A 22,761-nucleotide genomic window follows, 5' to 3' on the forward strand; every position below is an offset into this window, starting at 1 on the left:
GATTGCATATGGTGCATTTCGGGTTTTAAAGGTTTAGTACAGAATTATACTTGACTGTTGGGATTATGTAATGATCCTTTTTGAGAAACACCTTGAGTCTATCGGTTTATACTCTGAAATTCAACCCTGTAACCCGTGACAACTGTAAATGTTCACTGAACAGTGTAGGGATGTTTTTTACAGGTGTTACAAGAAGTTCAAGGCCTTATCTTATCTTGCCAACCCCGCCTTGCAGTGCCTTTATGAGGGTCCAGGACAAGATACATGGCTAAGAGAAACCTGTTGAAAACTATGGGTTTGATACATTTTTAGTATGTTTTGTTTCCAAATCTGTGAATGCAGTATAGAATCATCAACAACATTTTCCATTTATCTATTTTATTATTATTCCCTTTTTTCCTTCATTTTAGCTAAGTGACCCCAGACCAGTTTCAAACACAGCAGTTTATACTACATTTAACAGTTGACATTTACTGGAACAGAAGAAGTTGCAGTGGGACAATTGTTCCATTGATTGCCTCTGTTTCCTCTCTGTGTATTTTAAGTTGTAATGTGTTTCCTGTAACCTTAAAGCAATTTTCCTTTCCCAGTGGAATGGGTGTGCATGTCTGTGTATGTGTATGTCTCTGTATGTGAGTGTGCATTTCCTCTCCCAGGCATTACCTCTTTTACCCATAATGCAACACTGGAAAGGAAACCCTCCTTTGTTTACCTGTGTTGCACGGTCTTCTTGATTCCTCGCAGAGAAAAAAAAGGAACTTGAGAAGGAGAGGTGTAAGAGAGATTTCGTTTCACACTTTAGTTTGAAGTTGTATGTTTGCTAAAGCGAACTTTCAACTCCATGTTGGGAGAATTTTGAGAGTTTGAACCAGAATTCCTGAGTTACATTTAGTCATTTAGCAGACGCTCTTATCCAGAGCGAGTTGACAGAGTTTCTGTGTTGCTGTCGTTAGTGTGTTGAAGACAGACTGGGGGAGGAGCCTCTATTTTACTTCCTTGTGGAGGTGGGGGTTGAGGACAAGCCATTAGGGGAGGAGTCCAAAAAAACTCTGGTCTTATTTGATGAAACTCTGATCACATGAGGTCAGAACTTCACCAACAGAGGGAAAAGTCTGTGTTGTACTTTATGTACAGGTATGTGTGTGTGTGAGAGAGACAGAAAGAGGGAAAGGGAGTAAGAACTTTGGAATCTTATCATGAGAAGGTGAGAAGTGAGAAACACAGAGGTGCTGAGTTCTGTTCTGTGGAAAAACACACACAGACGTGTGGCGCAGGAAAAATGCCCACCAACTTCATGGTGGTGCCGGTGGAGGATGGCGGGCGGAGGGAGTCTCGGCATGGGAGTGTCTGCTTGGAAGAGGCCAGGGAGGGACTGACCCCTGGGGGATACTCAGGTAAGCTGGACACACCAGGAACACACACACACACTCACTCACTCTCATTCTCACACACTCTCACACACACTCACACACTTCACACGTGCACTCACCTATGCACACTCATGCACGCACTCATTCATTGAAAAACACTCACTCACACACACTCCGGCTCACCATGACTAATGGTGGACAGGCTCAAACAAGTGGGATGTGTTTCTGTTGAGAGACCGAGGTCGTGGTTTAGCATGCTAGAATAGGGATAAGCATGACTGGATGTATTTGTTTGTGTCTCTTTGTTGACAATCTAGGATGTTGTGTGAATTTGTCTGCTACTTAAGTAAATCCTAATCCTGCGTCAACTAACATTCTCATGAACGATATTGAATGCATTTTATGAGAAGCCGTAGTGTGGAGAAAGTGTGCTTACAGACAGCTGGGATCTCTTGAGCTTGTTTATGTGTCTGATGTGGGATCAGCTTCTGGGAAGTAACCAAGACTTCCAGAAACCCCTCTCTCTCTCTCCTCCCTCCAGCTCTCTGTTTCTTCACTCCCCACTCCCTCCCTTTCTTCTCACTTGCTTCATCTCAAGATCCCAGGAGAGGATCTTTTGTCATGCAACCTTCTCTGTCCCCTTTGTCTCTTACTTCTCTCATGTGTTCTCTTTGTTATTCCCCGACTCCTGTTTTCTCCCTCCCCCCTCTTCCTCCCCTTCTTTCTAACACCTCGTAACCGCCGCACTTCTCAGAGGGCTGTCAGTATATCAGACTTATTTCCCTGTGGCAATATTGCGAACTATCTCTTCCTCGCTGTCTTCTCCTCGGTCAAGTATTAACTTGTTGTGAATGACAGATTTTTCGGCTTTCAGTTCCCTTTTGGAGGAAAGCTCGTTTGCTGGTGTGTCTGTGGAATGTCATTGTGGTTAATAGTCAAGCTTTCACAGGAAAACACTTATTACCATTGGCGCTGTCTGATATCGTGAGTGTGGGATAAGGGGCATCTATTCATGGGGATGATTGAAGCCAGATGTGTGTGTGTGTATGTGTGTGCACGTGTGTGAGTGTGGACGCGTGTGTCTAGTGTTTTTCTTGTTTGTTTCCAACTCTCTCCACTGCCTATCAGTGGTATTTATTGGCCCCTGGTCTATTGGTCTGGGATGAGGGTTAGTATTTGCTCCAATACGCCTCTTCAATTGGCTGACTGGCCTTACTGCAAATATTTAACCCTTTCCCCTGGTCACTACATGTGCATGCAGACTTTATGCCTGAAAATACATTTGACTTCAAGTCACATGCAGTGGTTTACCCAACATCCCACACAAATAAGTGAAAAGATATGGTTAGTCTCTAACGTGTTATGTAATCTTACAAGGATTCCTGTCGTGATTCACTTGGCAGATCATTCTTCCAACTGTCGTGTTCACTCAAATATGCAAATTTTTAACACAACAAAGTTCGATTCCCGGTCATGCCAACTGACGTTGTGTCCTTGGGCAAGGCACTTCACCCTACTTGCCCCGGGGGAATGTCCCTGTACTTACTGTAAGTCGCTCTGGATAAGAGCGTCTGCTAAATGACTAAATGTAAATAAATAGTAGCATTATCAACTTTCGGAAAATGTGGACAGGGGCTGTGGGGATATTGACATTTTGTAAATTTGATGTTAGACCAGAGATTTCCACTGGGTGGGGTAAACAACAGCGCTTCCACCAAGAGGTGTCTATCTTTAGAGGAAGTCCTTTTAAATCTGCTGAAGACAAACACAGTCTGGTGACCCACACTGACTGCCGGTCTTCAACCACACTCACTCAACCACTCATTCCAAGTGAGATATAATTGCAGATTGCAGTGGCCAATGTCATCGAATGTCATGCGAATGGTGCCACCAAAATGCTGTGCAGACAGTCTTTGTTTATATTGACTGTGTGAGTAATGTACCTGGTAGAACAGGTATTTGTGGTTGCATAGTGCACTGTATACACAAGCAAACTGAATGTTCTACAGTCAAATATGTAATGTACTGGTGTATCATTCAGCAGACATTTTTATCCAAATCACACACTATTTACGGGGGATTTAAGCTTGAGATCTTTTTATTTTTTATAAACATTCAAATCCTCTACCACTGAGCCATACTCACACCCAAACATAATATAACAGGTTAATGAGGAGATGTTTGGGTGTGAGTAAGGACATAACAAAAGCATTCATCACATTCGGTGAATACAACCTCCCAGACCCTTTGTTGGCCAAAATCACTAGGTTTTCATATCCTCATGTCTCATATTTCTTGTTGTTTCGTTGTGTACCATAGTTAACTCTGAAATGGGGTTTGGATGGTTGGCCTTGCTGTTAGTGTCGAAGCTTTGCCTTAAACTGTCTGAGATTGACAATGCTGAATTTACCCATAATTACCAAACTTTTTTTGCTTGCGTTTCCAAAGAGCTATTTTAAATTATGCGTGAAATATGAGGCTTGTCTAGACAGGATGGGTCCTTTCTGCAGTTCTGTGTGGTCTGATTGGGGCACTACCTCGATGATGTGTGATCTGATTGGAGCACTACCTCCATGTGTTTACATGGGATGGATGTCCCAGTGGTATTTGATTGGTTCTGGTTGTTCATGGTCTTCATTTAGTTTACCTGCCATGGACCTGATGAGTGTTCCTCTATGAAGAAGCCAGCTATGGTCTTGCCTAGTAAACCATCATCATCTCAAACCAGCGTAGCAAACAGGCCAACTGTCGTAAACATCAGATTAAATTACTGACAATCAAGCCAAGTGGAAAAGGCTCCAGTATTGTTCCTAATAGAACAGAAGTCTTTGGCAGAGTCTGGGATTCCACAGTATAATGCTTTGTCTCTTCCCAGTTTTATATGGTCTGGAATGTTTCCCTGGGGCTATTCTGTTGCTGCCACGCTAGAAAAAATGACACTTAAAAAACAAAAAAACAATCAATAGATGACGTCTTATTGCTTGTGTACTTGGTAAAAGTTATAATATATTATATATTATAGGTAAAATATATTTGTTTGCAGTGTGCTCTCTCTGTGTAACTGTGGCCTTTTTCAACTGACTCTTATCGTCTCATCTGACCAGGCTTGATCAGGAAACCTATCTGTGACAGTGGGGTTTGGTCAACTCTTAGCTGTGTCTGTGGGCAGGGTTGTTGTGGCCTGAGGCAGCAAGGCTTATGATCAATTCTGTTGAAACAGGCTGATTTGTGATTTGTTGGGTCATCGCTCCCCGTAGCTGTCATGTTCACAGAGGACCAATGGGATTGAAATGGTGGCAGAACCTCCAAACAGTAGAACTGAGCAGAGGGGAAGTGATGACATCTTGTGGCGAATCACTTCCCCTCCTCTCCTCGCTCCTTTTTACCCCCTTCCCCTCACTCCTTTTTCATTCTTTCGATCTTTCTCCACATCCCTCCATCCTTCCCTTTCCCCAATTTTCTCTCTCTCTCTCTCTCTCTCTCTCTCTCTCTCTCTCTCTCTCTCTCTCCCTGTTTCTCTCTCTCTCGCACTCCCTCTCTTGGGGGGGGGGGTGCTCAGGTCAGGTGCTGCGCTACCCTGCTGGGACAGCACTGGGACTGGACTGCATATAGGACAGAGTAGGGATGGTTACTGTTCCCAGAACACACACAGACACACACACACGCGCGGGCATATCCAGCTGAGCCAAAGCTGCTAAGCTACACAGATCAGATGGAGCAGATAGAGGACTGAGTTCTAGTGTTGGACCGAGCAGGCAGACAGACAAGCAGACAGACAGACAGGTAGACAGGTAGACAGACAGACAGACAGGCAGACAGATAGAGAGGTGGACATATATGCAGGAGGGCAGGTAGACAGACAGGCTGACAGACAGACAGGCAGGCAGGCAGGTAGACAGAAAGACAGTATCTTGCTGAGGGGTATCAGACTGGACCGGGGTCAGAGCACCCCCACAACTCCCCCCCACTACCATGGAGAGAGGGGAGGGGTCCCGGAGACGATCAGGTCAGTGTGAGTTTTGAGTGTGTGTGTGTGTATGTATATTGTTTTGCAGTATGTACTTTGTGTATGTGTATGTATAGGTGTATGTATGTGTGTGTGTGTGTGTATGTGTGTGTGTGTGCAGCCATTTAAACTCAAGCCAGTTTTAAATATATGCAGTCTGGCCTGAACATTCCAGAGGAGTTGTAGAAGTGTGAACTCTGCAGGGCCTATGTCTCTCTGTTTGCATTAGATCCCTGTGTCTACATGACTACTACTTTGTGTGTGTCTGTCTGTCTTGAAGTGTTTATGTATGGTGAGGGGAAGGAAGAGGGTTTGTGTTAACACATAGGGACTTGATAACACAGACTTTCTATGTTATTGTGTGTGTGTGTGTGCGTGTGCGTGTGCGTGTGCGTGTGTGTGCGTGCGTGCGTGCGTGCGTGCGTGCGTGCGTGTGTGTGCGTGTGTGTGTGTGTGTGTGTGCGTGTGTGTGTGTGTCCATCAGTCCAGGCGCGTGGATCTCACCTTCAGGCTGTGCTGTGCTCAGGTGCAGTAGGCAGCTTATAGATGAGCTTCACAACAGGCTTACAGAGTTATAAATAGCTGCTATTGTCTTTCAGTAGGAGTGTAGAGACGGTGGCATTGTCATAGTCTGGGGCACACCTGATCGTCCGTGTCCAGGGGGACGCTGGACCCTCCAGTCAGAGTCTGCCCGTGCTGCAGACTCTGGGTCATTTGGACATGGGGCAAGATTCGGTACTGCCCTATTGATGGCTTTTTATTGGTCATGATCTTGGACAGGAAGTTCTGGCTGGTTTTGTCTTACCCCTCTTCCAGTTTGGTTTAGGAAGGTTGGTGTTTTTTTTGGGGGGGGCACAGCTTTTGTTGAGCAGTGCAGAAAGGATGGGGTCTTGCTCTGCACACACACACACACACACTAGGAAAGCACGTACACGTACGCAAACACACACACTAGCAACCACACACACGCACATGCAAACACACACGCACATTCTCACCTCTCTGTCTGTGTCTGACAGGTAGAGCAGCAGGATTATAAATATGTGATTAATGCCTGAGAGAGAGTCCTCCTCACTGCCCACATCTGACACCAGTAATGCCTGAGAGAGAGTCCTCCTCACTGCCCACATCTGACACCAGCAGAACTATCCCCTCTCCCCCTGGAAAGAGCGTTCAGGTGCAGCCAGACTTTAGTGCCTTTCCTTCAGGGATCAAAGATTCAGTTTGTGTATTTGCTCTGTTCTGCTTCATGAGACCCCCCCCCCCCTGTTTTAGACTATGGTACAGTCTATCTATACCTAAACTCAGACCCCCCCCCCCTGTTTTAGACTATGGTACAGTCTATGTATACCTAAACTCAGACCCCTAGGTCATGTTATGGTTGTTTTATGCACTGGTGCAAACTGCTGCTAAAACTGTCCTGTGTGTGTGTGTGTGTGTGTGTGTGTGTGTGTGTGTGTGTGTGTGTGTGTGTGTGTGTGTGTGTGTGTAATGAGAGGAGACAGTCAGACAGTTGGTCAGCATTGCCCTTGTCCAGGTATACAGATCTCCAATGTGTCGGACAGCAGTTTTAGAGCTGTCTGATGTGCAAGTGGGGGTCAACCGTAGCACCCACACCCCTTCCTGACAAGCCCAAACTACCAGTAGACCATAAGGACATCACTGCCCAAGCAAAAAGAAAATGTATACTTAAAGTATACTTACAAAGTATAAGTACATACGTGCATATACGTTGTCAATGGGTATGTGAAAATACCAAATTAGTTCATTTTAAGTACACTTTGACAAATAATGAAAATATATCACAGTAATCTCTAATTTAATGCATTTTAATCAGATTTTCTTTTTTAGAAATTACTTTTCTGCTCGGGTAGACATGCTCAAGTTATCCAACACACATGTAACAATGTTCAAACCAATCAGGAGTGAGGCTAGGATGTGAAACCGTGAGCTTGTTGTTGTTGTGTTTTGAGGGGTGAATGATGACGTCAGCATCATTGATTAGCTTCATCAGCTGTAGCCTTGTGATCATGACTGTAACATCACAGTTGGTATTGACTGCTCTGGTAGACTATAGTCCATCTCCACATGTGAGATAAATTCAGGTTCTGGAATTTAAACTTTAGTTATCAGTCAGCTTAGTGAAAAGTTACACCAGATACAGAATAACAAGCAGATCGAGGAGGCAGGAAGGTTTTTGGAAAGGTCTGTCTGAGGCTTGAATATTCCGAGAGCTCCGAACAGAAACGACAGTTCCTGTGGTGAGGGGCAGTTTCTGATGGCGGTCCGCAGGCGTGTGGTTCCATAGTGATGACGACACATGACTTTGGTATTTCAGTTGGAGATGACACTCCCCGAGAGAGCTGCCCTTTCATCAACGACGAGGACAAAGGGGCCTACTACGATGGCAAGAACATGGCTCTGTTTGAGGTAGGGTTACTGCACTGTAGGGTTACTGCAGCACCACACATCTCCTCTCTTCACATTTACATTTAGTCATTTAGCAGACGCTCTTATCCAGAGCGACTTAGAGTAAGTACAGGGACATTCTCCCCGAGGCAAGTAGGGTGAAGTGCCTTGCCCAAGGACACAACGTCATTTGGCACGGCCAGGAATCGAACTGGCAACCTTCTGATTACTAGCCCGACTACCTCACCACTCAGCCACCTGACTCTTCACAGCCTACATGCCTGGCGCTATCCTCCCGCTCGCATTCCATCTTTGAATGTCTCAAACATCTCTATATTTATCGATACTATATTTTTATGTTAGTACTTATTTTCTTTTCACAATTTATGCTTCATGTTTTGGCTACCCACAATGTTTTGGGGCTCGTTGTTTACGATCGTTGACCTGTGCACTTTTTGTAAAGCTCTCTCTTGGAAGTCGGTTTGGATAAAAGCGTCTGCTAAATGAACACATGTAAATGTAAACATCTCTGTCAGTTTTAGATAATTACATCATACTTGACATTAAACTGTATTGAAGGCATGTTCAGTATCTCGAGGCACTGGACTGAATATCAGTCCTGCTGTGTTTGTGTGTCTTCTACAGGAGGAGATGGACAGCCACCCCATGGTGTCGTCTCTCCTCAACAAGCTGGCCAACTACACCAACCTCACGCAGGGTGTCATCGAGCACGAGGAGGCGGAGAACGAGGAGGGCGCCAAGAAGGTCACCGTCACGGTAAACAAGCCTGCGCCGCCATCTTGGATTTTGAAAGTGTCTGCATCCGTTTGGTTCTGCATCCTCTTTCACAGAGGACGTCCATGTGCCCTTCTGGAGTTTCTGATCAAATCTGTACGTGTGTGTGTGTGTGTGCGCAGGCCCCTCAGATGGGCACGTTCATCGGGGTGTACCTGCCCTGCATGCAGAACATCCTGGGGGTCATCCTCTTCCTGCGACTCACCTGGATCGTCGGCACCGCAGGCATCATGGAGACCTTCGCCATTGTGTTCATGTGCTGCGCTTGTGTGAGTACACACACACAAAAACACACACACAAAGACACACACAGAAAGACATATGGCAAAAGTACACACATCCTTCACTCAAGAACTAAACTTTTTTTCCCGAAACCTTTTTTTTTTCAAAACGTTATTTTTTTAACTTTTAGATTAAAACTAAAGCAACGAGCCTGAATTATAATGTAAGAAGTAGATACTAAGTAAAGTACTGATACCAGAAAAAATCGACTTAAGTAACAAAGTAAGCTATTTGTACATTGTTAAATCCTATCTCTGCCCACACAGGCACACAAACACACACAAAAACTCAGTGCCATCAGTTATCAGTATCTACCTGTCTCTCTTACTTGTCTGTCTCTCTACCAGACCATGCTGACTGCCATATCCATGAGTGCTATCGCAACCAACGGAGTAGTACCAGGTACTGTTCAACCTCAATGCCTTTCTCATCTCCGTGTGAAGATCAATTCAACCAACTAACCGACCAACCCCAACTGTTTCACTGCAGCTGGGGGCTCGTACTACATGATCTCCAGGTCTCTGGGTCCGGAGTTCGGAGGAGCCGTGGGTCTGTGTTTCTACCTTGGGACAACGTTCGCTGGATCCATGTACATCCTGGGAACCATCGAGATCCTGCTGGTGAGCTCCAGTGAAGGTCTCAAGGCGTCCGGAGAGAGGTGTCCCAGAATAATGAGATTCATCTTTCTCTGTCTCTCTCCCACTCCCTCCCTCTCTATCTCCGTCCCTCTCTCTCCTCTCTATCCCCTCCCTCCTTCTCTCTCTGTCTCTCTCCCCCTCCCTCTCTGTCTCTCCATTCTCTCGCTCCCTCTTTCCTCCCCTCCCTCCCTCCCTCCCTCCCTCCCTCCCTCCCTCCCTCCCTCCCTCCCTCCCTCCCTCCCTCCCTCCCTCCCTCCCTCCCTCCCTCCCTCCCTCCCTCCCTCCCTCAGACCTACATCGTTCCCAGCTGGGCAGTGTTTGTGGCGGAGAAGCAGGAGGATGAGAAGGGAGCCCTGCTCAACAACATGCGCGTGTACGGCACCTGCTGCCTGGCCCTCATGGCCCTGGTGGTGTTTGTGGGGGTGAAGTACGTCAACAAGCTGGCACTTGTGTTCCTCTCCTGCGTGGTGCTGTCCATCATGGCCATCTACGCCGGGGTCATCAAGACCGCCATCGAGCCACCTGACTTCCCGTGAGTCTGAGGCACAGGACACACTGGAGTCCGTACTACTAGCTGCTCGTTTCAAAAAGACACCATTGACACGCAGCGCATCCTTTTTGACACAGACAATTTAGTAAAATCTCTCTTCGAATCATCCAAACGTTTTGAAATGTTGAAAAAATAATTTTGAAAGAACTAGAAACCTTTTTATGTCGTGTTGTGTGTGGAAAAAAAAGTTTTTTGTAAAAAAACTTGTTTGTAGATACTTTTATCCACACACAAAACGATAAAAAAAAGTTAACTTTTTTTTTTTGAAAGGCAAGCACACCCAAATATACAGTTCCAGGACTGCATGGTGAGGTAACGGTGTGGGGTTCTCCACGTGTGGCTTTCTTCGCTCCTCAGTATCTGTCTTCTGGGGAACCGTTCTCTGAAGAACCACAACTTCGACAAGTGTCTGAAGACGGAGGTGATCAGGAACGTGACCCACACCACGCAGCTGTGGGGCCTGTTCTGCGACAGCGCCGCCCTCAACGCCACCTGCGACGAGTACTTCACCCTCAACAACGTGACGGAGATCCAGGGCATCCCCGGTCTGCTCAGCGGAGTCATCTCAGGTCAGAGGTCATGCGGAGGATGGACGGAGGGAGGGGAGGAGAGATGGGTGTGCGTTTCTCTTTCTCTTTACACTCTCACCATGATGCATAACGTGTGTGTGTGTCTGTGTGTGTGTGTGTGTGTGTGTGTGTGTGTGTGTGTGTGTGTGTGTGTGTGTGTGTGTGACTGTGTGCTATAGACAACATGTGGGGGGACTATGGTCCCAGTGGTATGCTGGTTGAGACAAAGAACCACGCGTCGGTCCCAGCTCAGGACAGCTCTAACGACATGAACAAGCCTTACGTGTCAAACGACATCGCCACCTTCTTCACCCTGCTTGTGGGCATCTACTTCCCCTCCGTCACAGGTACTGTAGCCTAGCAACACACCTTCCCCTCCGTCACAGGTACTGTAGCCTAGCAACACACCTTCCCCTCCGTCACAGGTACTGTAGCCTAGCAACACACCTTCCCCTCCGTCACAGGTACTGTAGCCTAGCAACACACCTTCCCCTCCGTCACAGGTACTGAAGCCTAGCAACACATCTTCCCTACTGTTTGTCCTCTCCTCTTCTTTGCTCTCTTCTACTTCTCTCTGCTCTCTCTCCTCACCTTTCATTTCTTGATCTTCATCTCATCCTTGTGTGTGTGTGTGTGTGTGTGTGTGTGTGTGTGTGTGTGTGTGCAGGAATCATGGCAGGCTCCAACAGATCAGGTGACCTGAGAGACGCTCAGAGGTCCATTCCCATTGGCACCATCCTCGCCATAGCAACCACCTCTTTCATCTGTATCCTTTAACACGCAGAGTTGGTGTGTGAGGTAGTGTGTGTGTGTGTGAGGTAGTGTGTGTGTGTGTTCACGTGTTTTTGCTGCATACCCAAGTGCTTTTTCCATCTTAACTTCACCAAACAGACATTTCCTGTGTGGGTTTGTTTGGAGCGTGTATTGAAGGAGTTGTGCTGAGAGACAAGTGAGTAAGAGGACATTGTCCTGTTGCTCTGTACAAAAAAAATCATATTTAAACATGTTATCAAACCTCAGCCATATCTCACACAGCTACCCTGCAACATATAGAAATCATAAACTGTGAGGTTCATACAACGGGACAGCAACAGTTGACATGATGGCAGACTGAGAGTGTGTGCTAAAGTGTGTGTGTGTGTGTGTGTCTCCTGATACAGTAGCAAGTACTGCTGTGTCAGGACTCACAGTATCTCCACACTCTCACAGTACGGTACAAAGGTAAACCTAGCGGACGTATCTTGCAGGAAATAACAAAGCCAGACCAGTGTTGTATTAAACCAACTGAAACTGAGCAGATCCAGATTATCACGCTGGTTTGAGCTTTGGATGTGTGTGTGAGGTCATTTCCTTTCTCTTCCCCAGGTTTGGAGACTCTGTAAACAAGAACTTAGTGATTGGTACTCTGGCATGGCCCTCCCCCTGGGTGATTGTGATTGGCTCCTTCTTCTCCTGCTGTGGGGCGGGGCTACAGAGTCTGACTGGCGCCCCCCGGCTGTTGCAGGCCATAGCGCGGGACGGCATCGTGCCCTTCCTGCAGGTGAGGTGGGGGGGGGGGGGGGGGGGGAACCTCAATCTCCCCGAGCACTATCAGAGCCCTCCAGCGCTTTCACTGACTACGCTGTTCGCTGAGCAGGTGTTTGGTCACGGCAAGGCCAACGGGGAACCCACCTGGGCTCTGCTGATGACGGCTGGCATCTGTGAGATTGGAATCCTCATCGCATCACTGGACGCCGTGGCTCCTATCCTGTCCATGTGAGTGTGTGTGTGTGTGTGTGTGTGTGAGACAGTATATCTCCGGTGGAAGGGGATGTAGAAAGGCTACAAATCAAGAAGGGAGGAGAGATGTTGAATACCAACATCCAAGAAGACCATGATTGTGACTTGTGTGCGTGTTGATCGAACTGGAGATGTGATGAAGCCGTTCTGTGTGTCCTCCTCTCTGCTCCAGGTTCTTCCTCATGTGCTACCTGTTTGTCAACCTGGCCTGTGCCGTCCAGACCCTGCTGTGCACGCCCAACTGGAGACCTCGCTTCAAGTTCTACCACTGGTCCGTCACACCCCTCCCCGCCCTGGCGACAGACACTCACAGGACACACACAATTGTGAACGACCAGTAACCACACACACACACACACACACAAACACACACAAAGTCTTTCCTGTATTCATTTAGCAGCTGTGTCTATGTAGAGCTCTTCTCTGGTGCTGGTGTGTGAGTGTGTTCCTGGTGCTGTGTGTCCCCTCCAGGACCCTGTCCTTCCTGGGCATGAGCCTGTGTCTCTCCCTCATGTTCATCTCTTCCTGGTACTACGCCCTGGTCGCCATGCTCATCGCCGGATGCATCTACAAGTACATCGAGTATAGAGGGTGGGTGTCACGGCAACGGGACCGAGTCCGTCCGTCCGTCTGTCTTTTCCCTCCATTGATACTTTATTTTTGGCGTGTGTGTGTGTGTGTGTGTGTGTAGGGCAGAGAAGGAGTGGGGAGATGGGCTCAGAGGACTGTCTCTGAACGCTGCACGCTACGCCCTCATCCGCCTGGAGGAGTCGCCGCCACACACCAAGAACTGGAGGTGAGGACACTGAAGTGTGTGTGTGTGTGTGTGACTCACTGAAAGTGATGTGGACGCGGAGGAAGAGTCATGAACAGAATACTGACGTCTTGGCTCAGGAACTGAACAATTCCTTGTTTGTCTTCCTCCTCCTCCCCTCCCCTCCCCTCCCCCTCATCCCCCTGCTCCTCCTCCCCTCCTCCTCCCCTCCTCCCCCTCCCCTCCCCTCCCCTCCTCCTCCTCCCCTCATCCCCCTGCTCCTCCTCCTCCCCCTCCCCTCCCCTCCCCTCCCCCTCCTCCTCCCCTCATCCCCCTGCTCCTCCCCTCCTCCCCTCCTCCCCTCCCCTCCCCTCCCCTCCTCCTCCTCCCCTCCTCCTCCTCCCCTCATCCCCCTCCTCCTCCTCCTCCTCCTCCTCCCCTCATCCCCCTGCTCCTCCTCCCCTCCTCCTCCCCCTCCTCCTCCCCTCATCCCCCTGCTCCTCCTCCCCTCCTCCTCCTCCTCCCCCCCCTCCTCCTCCTCCTCCTCCTCCCCCCCTCCTCCTCCTCCTCCTCCCCTCCTCCCCCCCTCCTCCTCCTCCTCCTCCCCCCCCCCCTCCTCCTCCTCCTCCTCCTCCCCCCCTCCTCCTCCTCCTCCTCCCCTCCTCCCCCCCCTCCTCCTCCTCCCCCCCTCCTCCTCCTCCTCCTCCCCCCCTCCTCCTCCTCCTCCTCCTCCCCCCCCCTCCTCCTCCTCCTCCTCCCCCCCTCCTCCTCCTCCTCCTCCTCCTCCCCCCCCTCCTCCTCCTCCTCCTCCTCCCCTCCTCCTCCCCTCCTCCTCCCCTCCTCCTCCTCCTCCTCCCCCTCCTCCCAGGCCCCAGCTCCTGGTGCTGCTGAAGCTGGACAGTGACCTGGGGGTGAAGCACCCTCGCCTGCTCTCCTTCACCACCCAGCTGAAGGCAGGCAAGGGCCTGACCATCGTCAGCTCTGTCCTGGAGGGAACATACATGGCCAGGGGCTCAGACGCCAAGCGCTCGGAGCAGGTGGGAGGCGCCCTGATTACACACACACACACACATACACATAGCCAGGCACAAAGATACTCTCGTCCATGAGCCCGCTGTGGATCTGCTTTGTCATGCAACCCTGAGGCCATGATCGATGTTGTAATTAAAGCCTGCTCTCTCGCTCTCTCTCTCTCTCACTTACACACACACACACACACACATACATGCACACAACACATTGCATGGGAACCTACAAAGGCTCTCCCACTTGAATTGTATTGCAATTTCGACATTCCAATGTAGAAAAAGCATTTTAGGCAGTTACAAAACTATGAAATGTATTTCCCAAACTGCTTCAGACTGTCTTGGCTGCAGTATCAATACCTGGCTTCAGGGTCACAAGTAATGAATCTGTTCCTGGTTGTGACTCTGGTGCCGGCACAGTCAGCACTGTGTCCCGTAAAAGATGTTTCCACCAACACAAAACACACACAAACTGACACACACACATACTGTTTATGTACACCCATGCAAAAACAACATCCCATTGAGGAATAGCGAGGTTGTGTCACTGCATGTGCTGACAAGGACCTTATGCTGTTACCTTATCATTTAACCTTGTATATCACCATCAGTTGGTTAAATAAAAAACACAAAAAATTAGGACTTCCTGGAATAACCTTCCCCTCCAGTCTCCCTTCTGACCTCAGTCCACGCCTGTTCCCCGCAGAACCTGAAGGCGGCCATGTCAGCGGAGCGTACCAAAGGCTTCTGTCACGTGGTGGTGTCGTCCAACCTGCGAGATGGTTTCTCCCACCTCATCCAGTCAGCAGGCCTGGGGGGCATGAAGCACAACGCTGTCCTGATGGCCTGGCCTGGGGGGTGGAAACAGGCGCAGGACTCCTACCCCTGGAAGAACTTCATAGGTCAGAACACACACAGACTGACTGACAGACTGATCTACTGATATAGAAACACACACACACACACAGACAGACTTACAGACTGGTCTACTGATATAGAAACACACACACACACACAGACAGACTGACAGACTGGTCTACTGATATAGAAACACACACACACACACACAGACTGACTGACAGACTGGTCTACTGATATAGAAACACACACACACACACACACAGACTGACTGACAGACTGGTCTACTGATATAGAAACACACACACACAGGTGTGAGGAGCAGACACACAAGTCTAAACAATAAAAACATCCAAACATGCTGTAGCTGTTCCTCAGTTCATACTTCCAATCAACTGTCTCAGCTTTCCCTGGGGATCAGTAAAGTCTGAGAGTTGCGTTCTCCTCACAGAGACCGTCAGAGAGACCACCTCGGCCCACCAGGCCCTGCTCGTTGCTAAGAACATCGACCACTTCCCTAGCAACCAGGCACGCCTTGGGCAAGGGACCATTGACGTGTGGTGGATCGTCCATGACGGAGGTCTGCTTATGCTGCTGCCCTTCCTGCTGAGGCAGCACAAGGTGAGTTCCTATTTCCTGTTGAGACGACTACTTCCTGTTTCTTGTGCAACTTCCTGTTGGGGCAAATGTCAGCAGGACTGTTCGCTCTCATTGAGGGATAAGACACTTTGTCAAATGGCTTCTTCAAAGGCGTAGAGAAGTGTCTTTAGACTTTTCATGGTGTCTCTCCCCTCCTCTCATCCCCCTTTACCTCCCTCCCTCACTCACTCCCTCCCTCCTTCCCTCACTCCCTCCCCCCTCTCTCCCCCTCTCCCTAGGTGTGGAGGAAGTGTAAGATGCGCATCTTCACCGTGGCCAACATGGATGACAACAGTATTCAGATGAAGAAGGACCTGCAGTCGTTCCTGTACCAGCTGCGGCTCGATGCCGAGGTGGAGGTGGTGGAGATGGTGAGCTCATGACCCTGTCACGCCTGAGGGAGGCACTACACTAAATGTTTAGAGACCAGCTTTTATAGAGTTTTGTAGTGACAGCACAAGTTCCTGTGTGAGGGATAGGAGTGATGTAGACATATTTGGAGTTTGGAAAGAAATGTACAGGCACCAAGATCAGTATGTCATCAGGCAAGTCTGGTCTCTCTTTCTCCCTCCCTTCCTCCCCACCTCCCTCCCTCTCTCACTCCCTCCCTCCCCACCTCCTATCTCTCTCCCCACCTTCTACCCCCCCTCTCTCTCCAGCATGAGAGTGACATCTCAGCGTTCACCTATGAGAAGACCCTGGTGATGGAGCAGCGCTCCCAGATGCTGAAGCAGATGCAGCTGTCCCGGAATGAGAGGGAGAGAGAGGTACTGCCACCTGTTACGCTGTTACACTACCCTGTCACACTACCTGTTACACTGTCTGTTACACTACCTGTCACACTACCCTGTCACACTACCTGTTACACTACCTGTTACACTGTCTGTTACACTACCTGTCACACTATCTGTTACACTGTCTGTTACACTGTCTGTTACACTACCTGTCACACTGTCTGTTACACTGTCTGTTACACTGTCTGTCACACTACCTGTTACACTACCTGTCACACTGTCTGTTACACTGTCTGTTACACTGTCTGTTACACTGTCTGTCACACTTCCTGTTACACTACCAGTTACACAGCATGTTACACTACCTGTTACACTACCTGTTACACTACCAGTTACACAGCCTGTTACACTACCAGTTACACAGCCTGTTACACTACCATTTACACTGTCCGTTACACTTCTTGTTACACTACCTGTTACATCACATGTTACACTACCTGTTACACAGCCTGTTACACGGATACATCACCTCTCAGGTGTTTTTCTGACCTGTCACCTCTCCTGACATCCCGTTTGCTTCGTGTCTGCTTGGTGCGGATCTAAAGATTCAGAGCATCACTGACGAATCGCGTAGCTCCATCAAGAGGAAGAGATCATCCGTGGTGGATGTTCCCACCCCCAACACACTACAGGTCCCCGGGATAAGCATCTGGAATGACGAGGTAGCCTAGCAACCATCCCACGGGACCGTCCGCCATCCCATAATAAGACGATCGTCGTGCACCTCTACCCTCCCCCTCTCCGTCGCCTTCTAGATCACCCTCCTAGATAGTCGAGTAGAACGTTAGAATCTGTGTTGCTTAGAAACATGTGAAGAAGGACGTGTCGCATCACCCGAGTGTTGCCAGTGACAACGCGTGTGGTATCTGCAGCGCCTTTAGCGTTGTGCAACTCAGGCTCGGACTCGAGTCTTCCTTCTTTATATGTTGGTAGTCCTCCAGACTGCAGCACACACCCCTGCCTCCTCCCTCCTCCCTCCTCTCTCCTCCCTCCCCCTGCACTGTAGTGTGTAGACTCCTCCAGCCTGCCTCGGACCACCACCACCCTTGGACACGACCCCTTCATCTCTCTTATCATTTCATTTCTCAACCCTTTCTTTTCGTCACCACTTCTGTGCATGGTTTCCTGCACGCTTCTGACCTTTTAACACAGTGGTTCTCCACCCTGGTCTTCAAGTACCCCCTGTCCTGCATGTTTTAGATGTTTCCATGCTCCAACACTCCTGATTTAAAGGAATGGTCGTTAGCAGGCTTCTGCATAACTAGATAACGATCCATTCATTTGAATGAGGTGTGTTGGAGCAGGGAAACATCTAAAACATGCAGGACAGGGGGTACTTGAGGACCAAGGTTGAGAACCCACTGTTTTAATACACCTCGGATTCAGAACGGCTCATTCTAGAAAGTGGGCGACATCGCGGCGATTCCCCCACGCCGCACGCCCAGCGCTGTAATGACATCACCCCTGTCCCGTCGCCCTATAGGCCCAGCTGATCCACGACAGGAACACAGCATCTCACACCACCATCAACGACCGGGCCGTGCCCACCACGCCCGACCGCGTCCACATGACCTGGACCAAAGACAAGCTGGCCACGGAGAGGAACCGGAGCCGCGAGGCCAACATGGGGGTCAAGGACCTGTTCAACATGAAGCCGTGAGTAGCTGGCGCCCCCTAGTGGCTGGTGCTGCAGCAGCATGCTGGCAGGCTGACCTAACTCAGTTGTCTATAGTGCATCTGTTGAATTGTAACACACTTTACACTCTGACTTGGCATGGACTATCTTCTGCCAGTGTGTGTTAGAAAACATTGTTATGGGATGTTGTGTTGAAAATGAAGTGTTTCTCTTATCCATCTATCTATGATGTCCCCTACTTGTGTGTGCTGTGTCTGTGTACTGCAGACGCATCTAAGCTGGCTGTGTTCTGTTTTGTTTCTCCTCCCTTCTAGAGAGTGGGAGAGTCTGTAAGTCAAGTTTCCCTTTGTCTCGTGTGTGTGTGTGTGTGTATGTAGGTAGGTGTGTGTGTGTGTGGTTTTGCTCTTCCCTCCTCCGTACTAAGCATGCGTCCTCACACAAGCATTCTTGAGCTACATGGGAAGCACAGTCATTCCATCTGCATGTCCAGTTCCCCCTGTATATCCTGCCAATGATTAACAGACCATTGTTGCTTACTGATGAATAATAAACAATAAGCTGTTGATCTCCTATAATACGATATAACCACTTAGGAGTAATTCTAACACATTAACGCATCAACCCTGTTGGAGCTTTTCACGCTGCTATCGTCGATTCAACTAATTGTCGTCGTGTCCCAGGACTGGGGTGGTGATACTGCCCTCTGCTGGCGGAGTCTGACTCGCACATCAGAGGTGTGTCCGAGTCCCCTGAGGTCACACAGAACAGTGCACCGACCGTGTGTGTGTGTGTGTGTGTGTGTGTGTGTGTGTGTGTGTGTGTGTGTGTGTGTGTGTGTGTGTGTGTGTGTGTGTGTGTGTGTGTGTGTGTGTGTGTGTGTGTGTGTGTGTGTGTGTGTGTGTGTGTGTGTGTGTGTGTGTAGGAACCAGACAAACGTGCGGAGGATGCACACAGCGGTCAAGCTGAACGAGGTGGTGGTGAACAAGTCTCAGGGCGCTCAGCTGGTGCTGCTCAACATGCCCGGACCGCCCAAGAACAAGGGAGGGGACGAGAACTGTATCCTTCACCCCCTCCGGCCACCTCTGGGCCTCTGACTGCAGATCATACTGCTGTCTGTGTGTGGGTGTGTGTATGTGTGTGTGTGTCATACAAGTATGCACACACATGGAATCTGGCTGTGTGTGTGTGTGTGTCATACAAGTATGCACACACATTAAATCTGGCTGTGTGTGTGTGTGTGTATTGGGGGATGGTGGCAGGGATGTGTGGTCAATGTGTGTGTGTTCTGCGTGTGTGTGGCCCCCCTCCTGCCAGACAGCGGTTCCACCCTTGACCCCGGCTGCAGACATGGAGTTCCTGGAGGTCCTGATGGACGGGCTGGACCGCGTCCTGCTGGTGAGGGGCGGGGGCAGGGAGGTCATCACCATCTACTCCTAACGCCGGCGTGCCGCGGACGGGACACGGGGCAGGCTGGGACGCCTGGCCTGGGGGGCGGGTGGGGTCTGGAAGAAGAGGAGAAGGTTATCCTCTGCAGGGCTGGAGGACCCTGGTGGAGGTGGAGGTGGGGAGGGGAGCGATGCCAGTGCGATGCAGGCTGAGCATGTAGCAAGCAGGCTGTCTGGGAGGACCATTCACCCCCCCCCCCCCCCCCAACGCCCTGGTTCCTCTATCCAATAATAACTCTCTGAAGTTTGGCTTTCCTGTGCTAGTAGTGCGAGCACACCCCTAGTGAAGCAGCTGAGCTTGCTGCCTTCCCCAGCCTGGTGACTCCTCTTCTGCCTGGGCTGTGGCTGTGCTCCTCCAGGCCCACCTCCAGTCCCACCTCCAGGCCCACCTCCAGTCCCACCTCCAGGCCCACCTCCAGGCCCACCTCCAGTCCCACCTCCAGACCCACCTCCAGGCCCACCTCCAGGCCCACCTCCAGTCCCACCTCCAGACCCACCTCCAGTCCCACCTCCAGGCCCACCTCCAGGCCCACCTCCAGTCCCACCTCCAGACCCACCTCCAGGCCCACCTCCAGGCCCACCTCCAGGCCCACCTCCAGTCCCACCTACAGTCCCACCTCCAGGCCCACCTCCAGGCCCACCTCCAGGCCTGGCTGAGCCTAGAACCTCAGAGCAGCTCAGGAAACAAGCACTGTAACGATTTTAGACCAGAACTATAACTAGACCTACGCCATAGTAGACCCAGAATCAGACGATACATAGAACCATAGATCCAACCTAAGAAATGCACCAGAACAGATGAGATTCGATCAGCGGATAACAGCCATCTGGGGTATTCGAAACGTTCACGACTGAACAAGCTGTAAACCCCTGTGCAGCCTTGGGCTGATGTTTGATGGTCCACAGTTGGAGGCTGATGAGCAAAGCAGCCCTCCTTCTGTGGTGCTCAGACATGTGACCTTGATCAGAACACACGAGACAGGTCTGCAGAGGCTGGTTTGTCGTGGTCTGTTGCCTGGTAATGCCATTGGGTCAGTCGGCTCCACTTTGTAGGATGAAAGCCATGATTGATACATTGAAGGCATTGTTTGTTTGGGTTCATGTTCAGTAGAGGCTCTACAGTGTTTGGTAACACTGCTTTTACCAGAGTCTGTCTGTGAGGCCACTAAACCATTTCACCTCACCTAATTTAGGAAGTGAAAATAAAACGTCTTGAATTTTTTTACATTTTTAGCAATTTAAAGGATCAATGGAAAGGAACTCAAACAGAGGAATTTAAATGGACGTGTAAATCCTGATTTTATGGAATTTATTAACAGTAGAGTCAACCCTGAGTGGCAGTATGTCCTACTACAGCACGTGGATGGGCATGGTTTTTAGCTGAGGTTATACACCTTCATAATGTTGTTTTTATTGACATGGTCCTGTGTGTACTCCCTGACGGAACAGGCTAGCTCTATCTTGGAGGTACTTGCAGCTTGCTTCACAGCATATCAACTCGACATAGGAACGCTTCATGTATTCAGCACCCACTACACACAAAATCAAATGCTACAGTTTCATAATGTCTACATTTGAATTCATATAACAGTGTCCCTGGTTTCCATAGTGACTGTCTTATCTCTTATCAGACCGCAGATGGAAGTGTGGTTCTCTGTATTATACAGCTTATCTGCGGTTGTTGTCTTCTTTACCCTGTCCAGTCTACCCCCACTATGTCCCAGCTCATAGTTCAACCATGTATGCTACAGATGGAATCTACAAAGTTCTCTTGTCGCCGCCGATGACTTCATAGTCTGAGGTCTGACACCCTGCAAGATCCAGAGTCCATAACGTGCCAAAATATTTTGAAGTAGACAGTCTGGATCTTGTATGATAACATCCAGTAGATGTAGAAAAGGTAGATCTATCTGATAACCTGGAATTAATAAGACGGGTCTTTATCAGACAGTCACAGAGCTGATCTAGAAAGCAGAATTGACCTCTGGTTAAGATTCCTAAATATTAGGACACTGTATAGATAACCACTTTGTTGTTTTTTTTGTAAAAACTTTTGCTGGGTACAGTTGGCTTCTGGACTGGACACGTTTTATTTAAAAAATAAGTAAGATGAGATACATAATAAGATCTAAAGAAACTTTGCAACCCACCCCTTTGGGCCATCATCTCTGAAAATATTTATTTATACAATTTTGTTGTTGTTTGTATTTAGGAAACATAATGACCCCTCACAATCGTATTGTTTAGGATGATATCAACAATACTTTAATCCACTTATCTTGTTTAATCGCTTGATATATTTCATGTTTTGCGTTTTGTTTTATACAGCTCAATGAGACATGTTCAGAACACTTGTGGATTTATTGAATGTGAATAAAATGTTGTATTCCCTCGTCATGTCACCTGACCAGTTCCTTATGCGTCATGTCACCATGGGAACATAAAGCCTCACCTTTTACAAAGATCATACCACTCTGCCCCTTAATCTCTGCCAGTTCAAGACCTTTCCTGAAAATATGTCAGCAATATTTACAGTACATTTTATATTTGAAATAAGATAAGACAATTAATTCAAGTTGGGAAATGGAAGGGGGAGGGGTGCAGGGGACACACACACACAAAAGAACAGAAGAAGAATCATAGTGAAAAAAGAAAAGAAATGCACTACAAAGACCAGACATCTTCTCCTGTGACCTGGATGTCCACCTCCTCGAGTCTGTCCCTGTCCAGCCAGGACAAACACAGCCCTGTTTACTGCAGCCGCTTATGTAACTGCACCCGGACCAGCTGGACACAGACCCACTGACCCAGCGCCGGCTGACTGACTAGACACGGAACCCCAGGAGGAAGAAGAGAGAGGGGGCTGTGTGTCTGCTCACAGAGACACCGCTGACATCCAGGCCGAGGTGTTTACGGGCGTTAGCGTTGTTTTAGGGTTGGGTTTTCCTCTCCGTCCAAATGTCGCCGCCACGCCTGACGTGCCCTCAGAGGCGCCATGCCTCGTCCTGCCTTTGCCTCCCCTGCCTCCGTTTCCTCCCCACGATCAGCTTGAAGGGTCGATGGCACAATAAGACATGACGACGGATGTTCGTGACTTCCAGAAAGAGGTTGATTTCCCCTTTTCTTCCCTTTGAACCCTTATACTGCCTTCGGGTCACATGACCCAAAGGTTCATAACAAACCATCGTTGTTTTTACCCAATACAAAAACAA

The 22,761-nt window shown here is 49.1% G+C and overlaps 1 protein-coding gene across 2 annotated transcripts; it reads left to right on the forward strand.

Moving 5' to 3' along the window:
• The first annotated feature begins 1,105 nt into the window (after window positions 1-1,105).
• LOC136958558 (solute carrier family 12 member 7-like) lies at window positions 1,106-21,941 on the forward strand. Of its 2 annotated transcripts, XM_067252551.1 has the most exons (26): window positions 1,106-1,394; window positions 7,715-7,806; window positions 8,431-8,562; window positions 8,703-8,849; window positions 9,210-9,264; window positions 9,352-9,482; window positions 9,791-10,032; window positions 10,408-10,619; window positions 10,799-10,966; window positions 11,287-11,385; window positions 11,511-11,568; window positions 11,985-12,159; window positions 12,256-12,374; window positions 12,571-12,669; window positions 12,870-12,989; window positions 13,090-13,194; window positions 14,021-14,189; window positions 14,884-15,079; window positions 15,487-15,656; window positions 15,914-16,045; window positions 16,334-16,441; window positions 17,014-17,130; window positions 17,952-18,124; window positions 18,419-18,433; window positions 19,027-19,160; window positions 19,450-21,941. In XM_067252551.1, the coding sequence occupies exons 1-26, from the start codon at window positions 1,280-1,282 to the stop codon at window positions 19,539-19,541; spliced, it is 3,375 nt and encodes a 1,124-aa protein (XP_067108652.1). In that variant the 5' UTR covers window positions 1,106-1,279; the 3' UTR covers window positions 19,542-21,941. The 2 variants fall into 2 exon arrangements, with proteins under 2 accessions (XP_067108652.1, XP_067108653.1); XM_067252552.1 differs by lacking the exon at window positions 17,014-17,130.
• The last annotated feature ends 820 nt before the right edge of the window (window positions 21,942-22,761 follow it).

This window comes from Osmerus mordax, chromosome 16 (assembly GCF_038355195.1).
Source record: "Osmerus mordax isolate fOsmMor3 chromosome 16, fOsmMor3.pri, whole genome shotgun sequence".
Taxonomy (NCBI): Eukaryota; Metazoa; Chordata; class Actinopteri; order Osmeriformes; family Osmeridae; genus Osmerus; species Osmerus mordax.

Coding starts and splice junctions, on each gene's coding strand:
- LOC136958558 (XM_067252551.1), top strand. CDS start 1,280: ATGCCCACCAACTTCATGGTGGTGCCGGTGGAGGATGGCGGGCGGAGG. Junction 7,807..8,430: donor AGAACATGGCTCTGTTTGAG/GTAGGGTTACTG, acceptor TGTCTTCTACAG/GAGGAGATGGACAGCCACCC. Junction 12,990..13,089: donor AAGTACATCGAGTATAGAGG/GTGGGTGTCACG, acceptor GTGTGTGTGTAG/GGCAGAGAAGGAGTGGGGAG.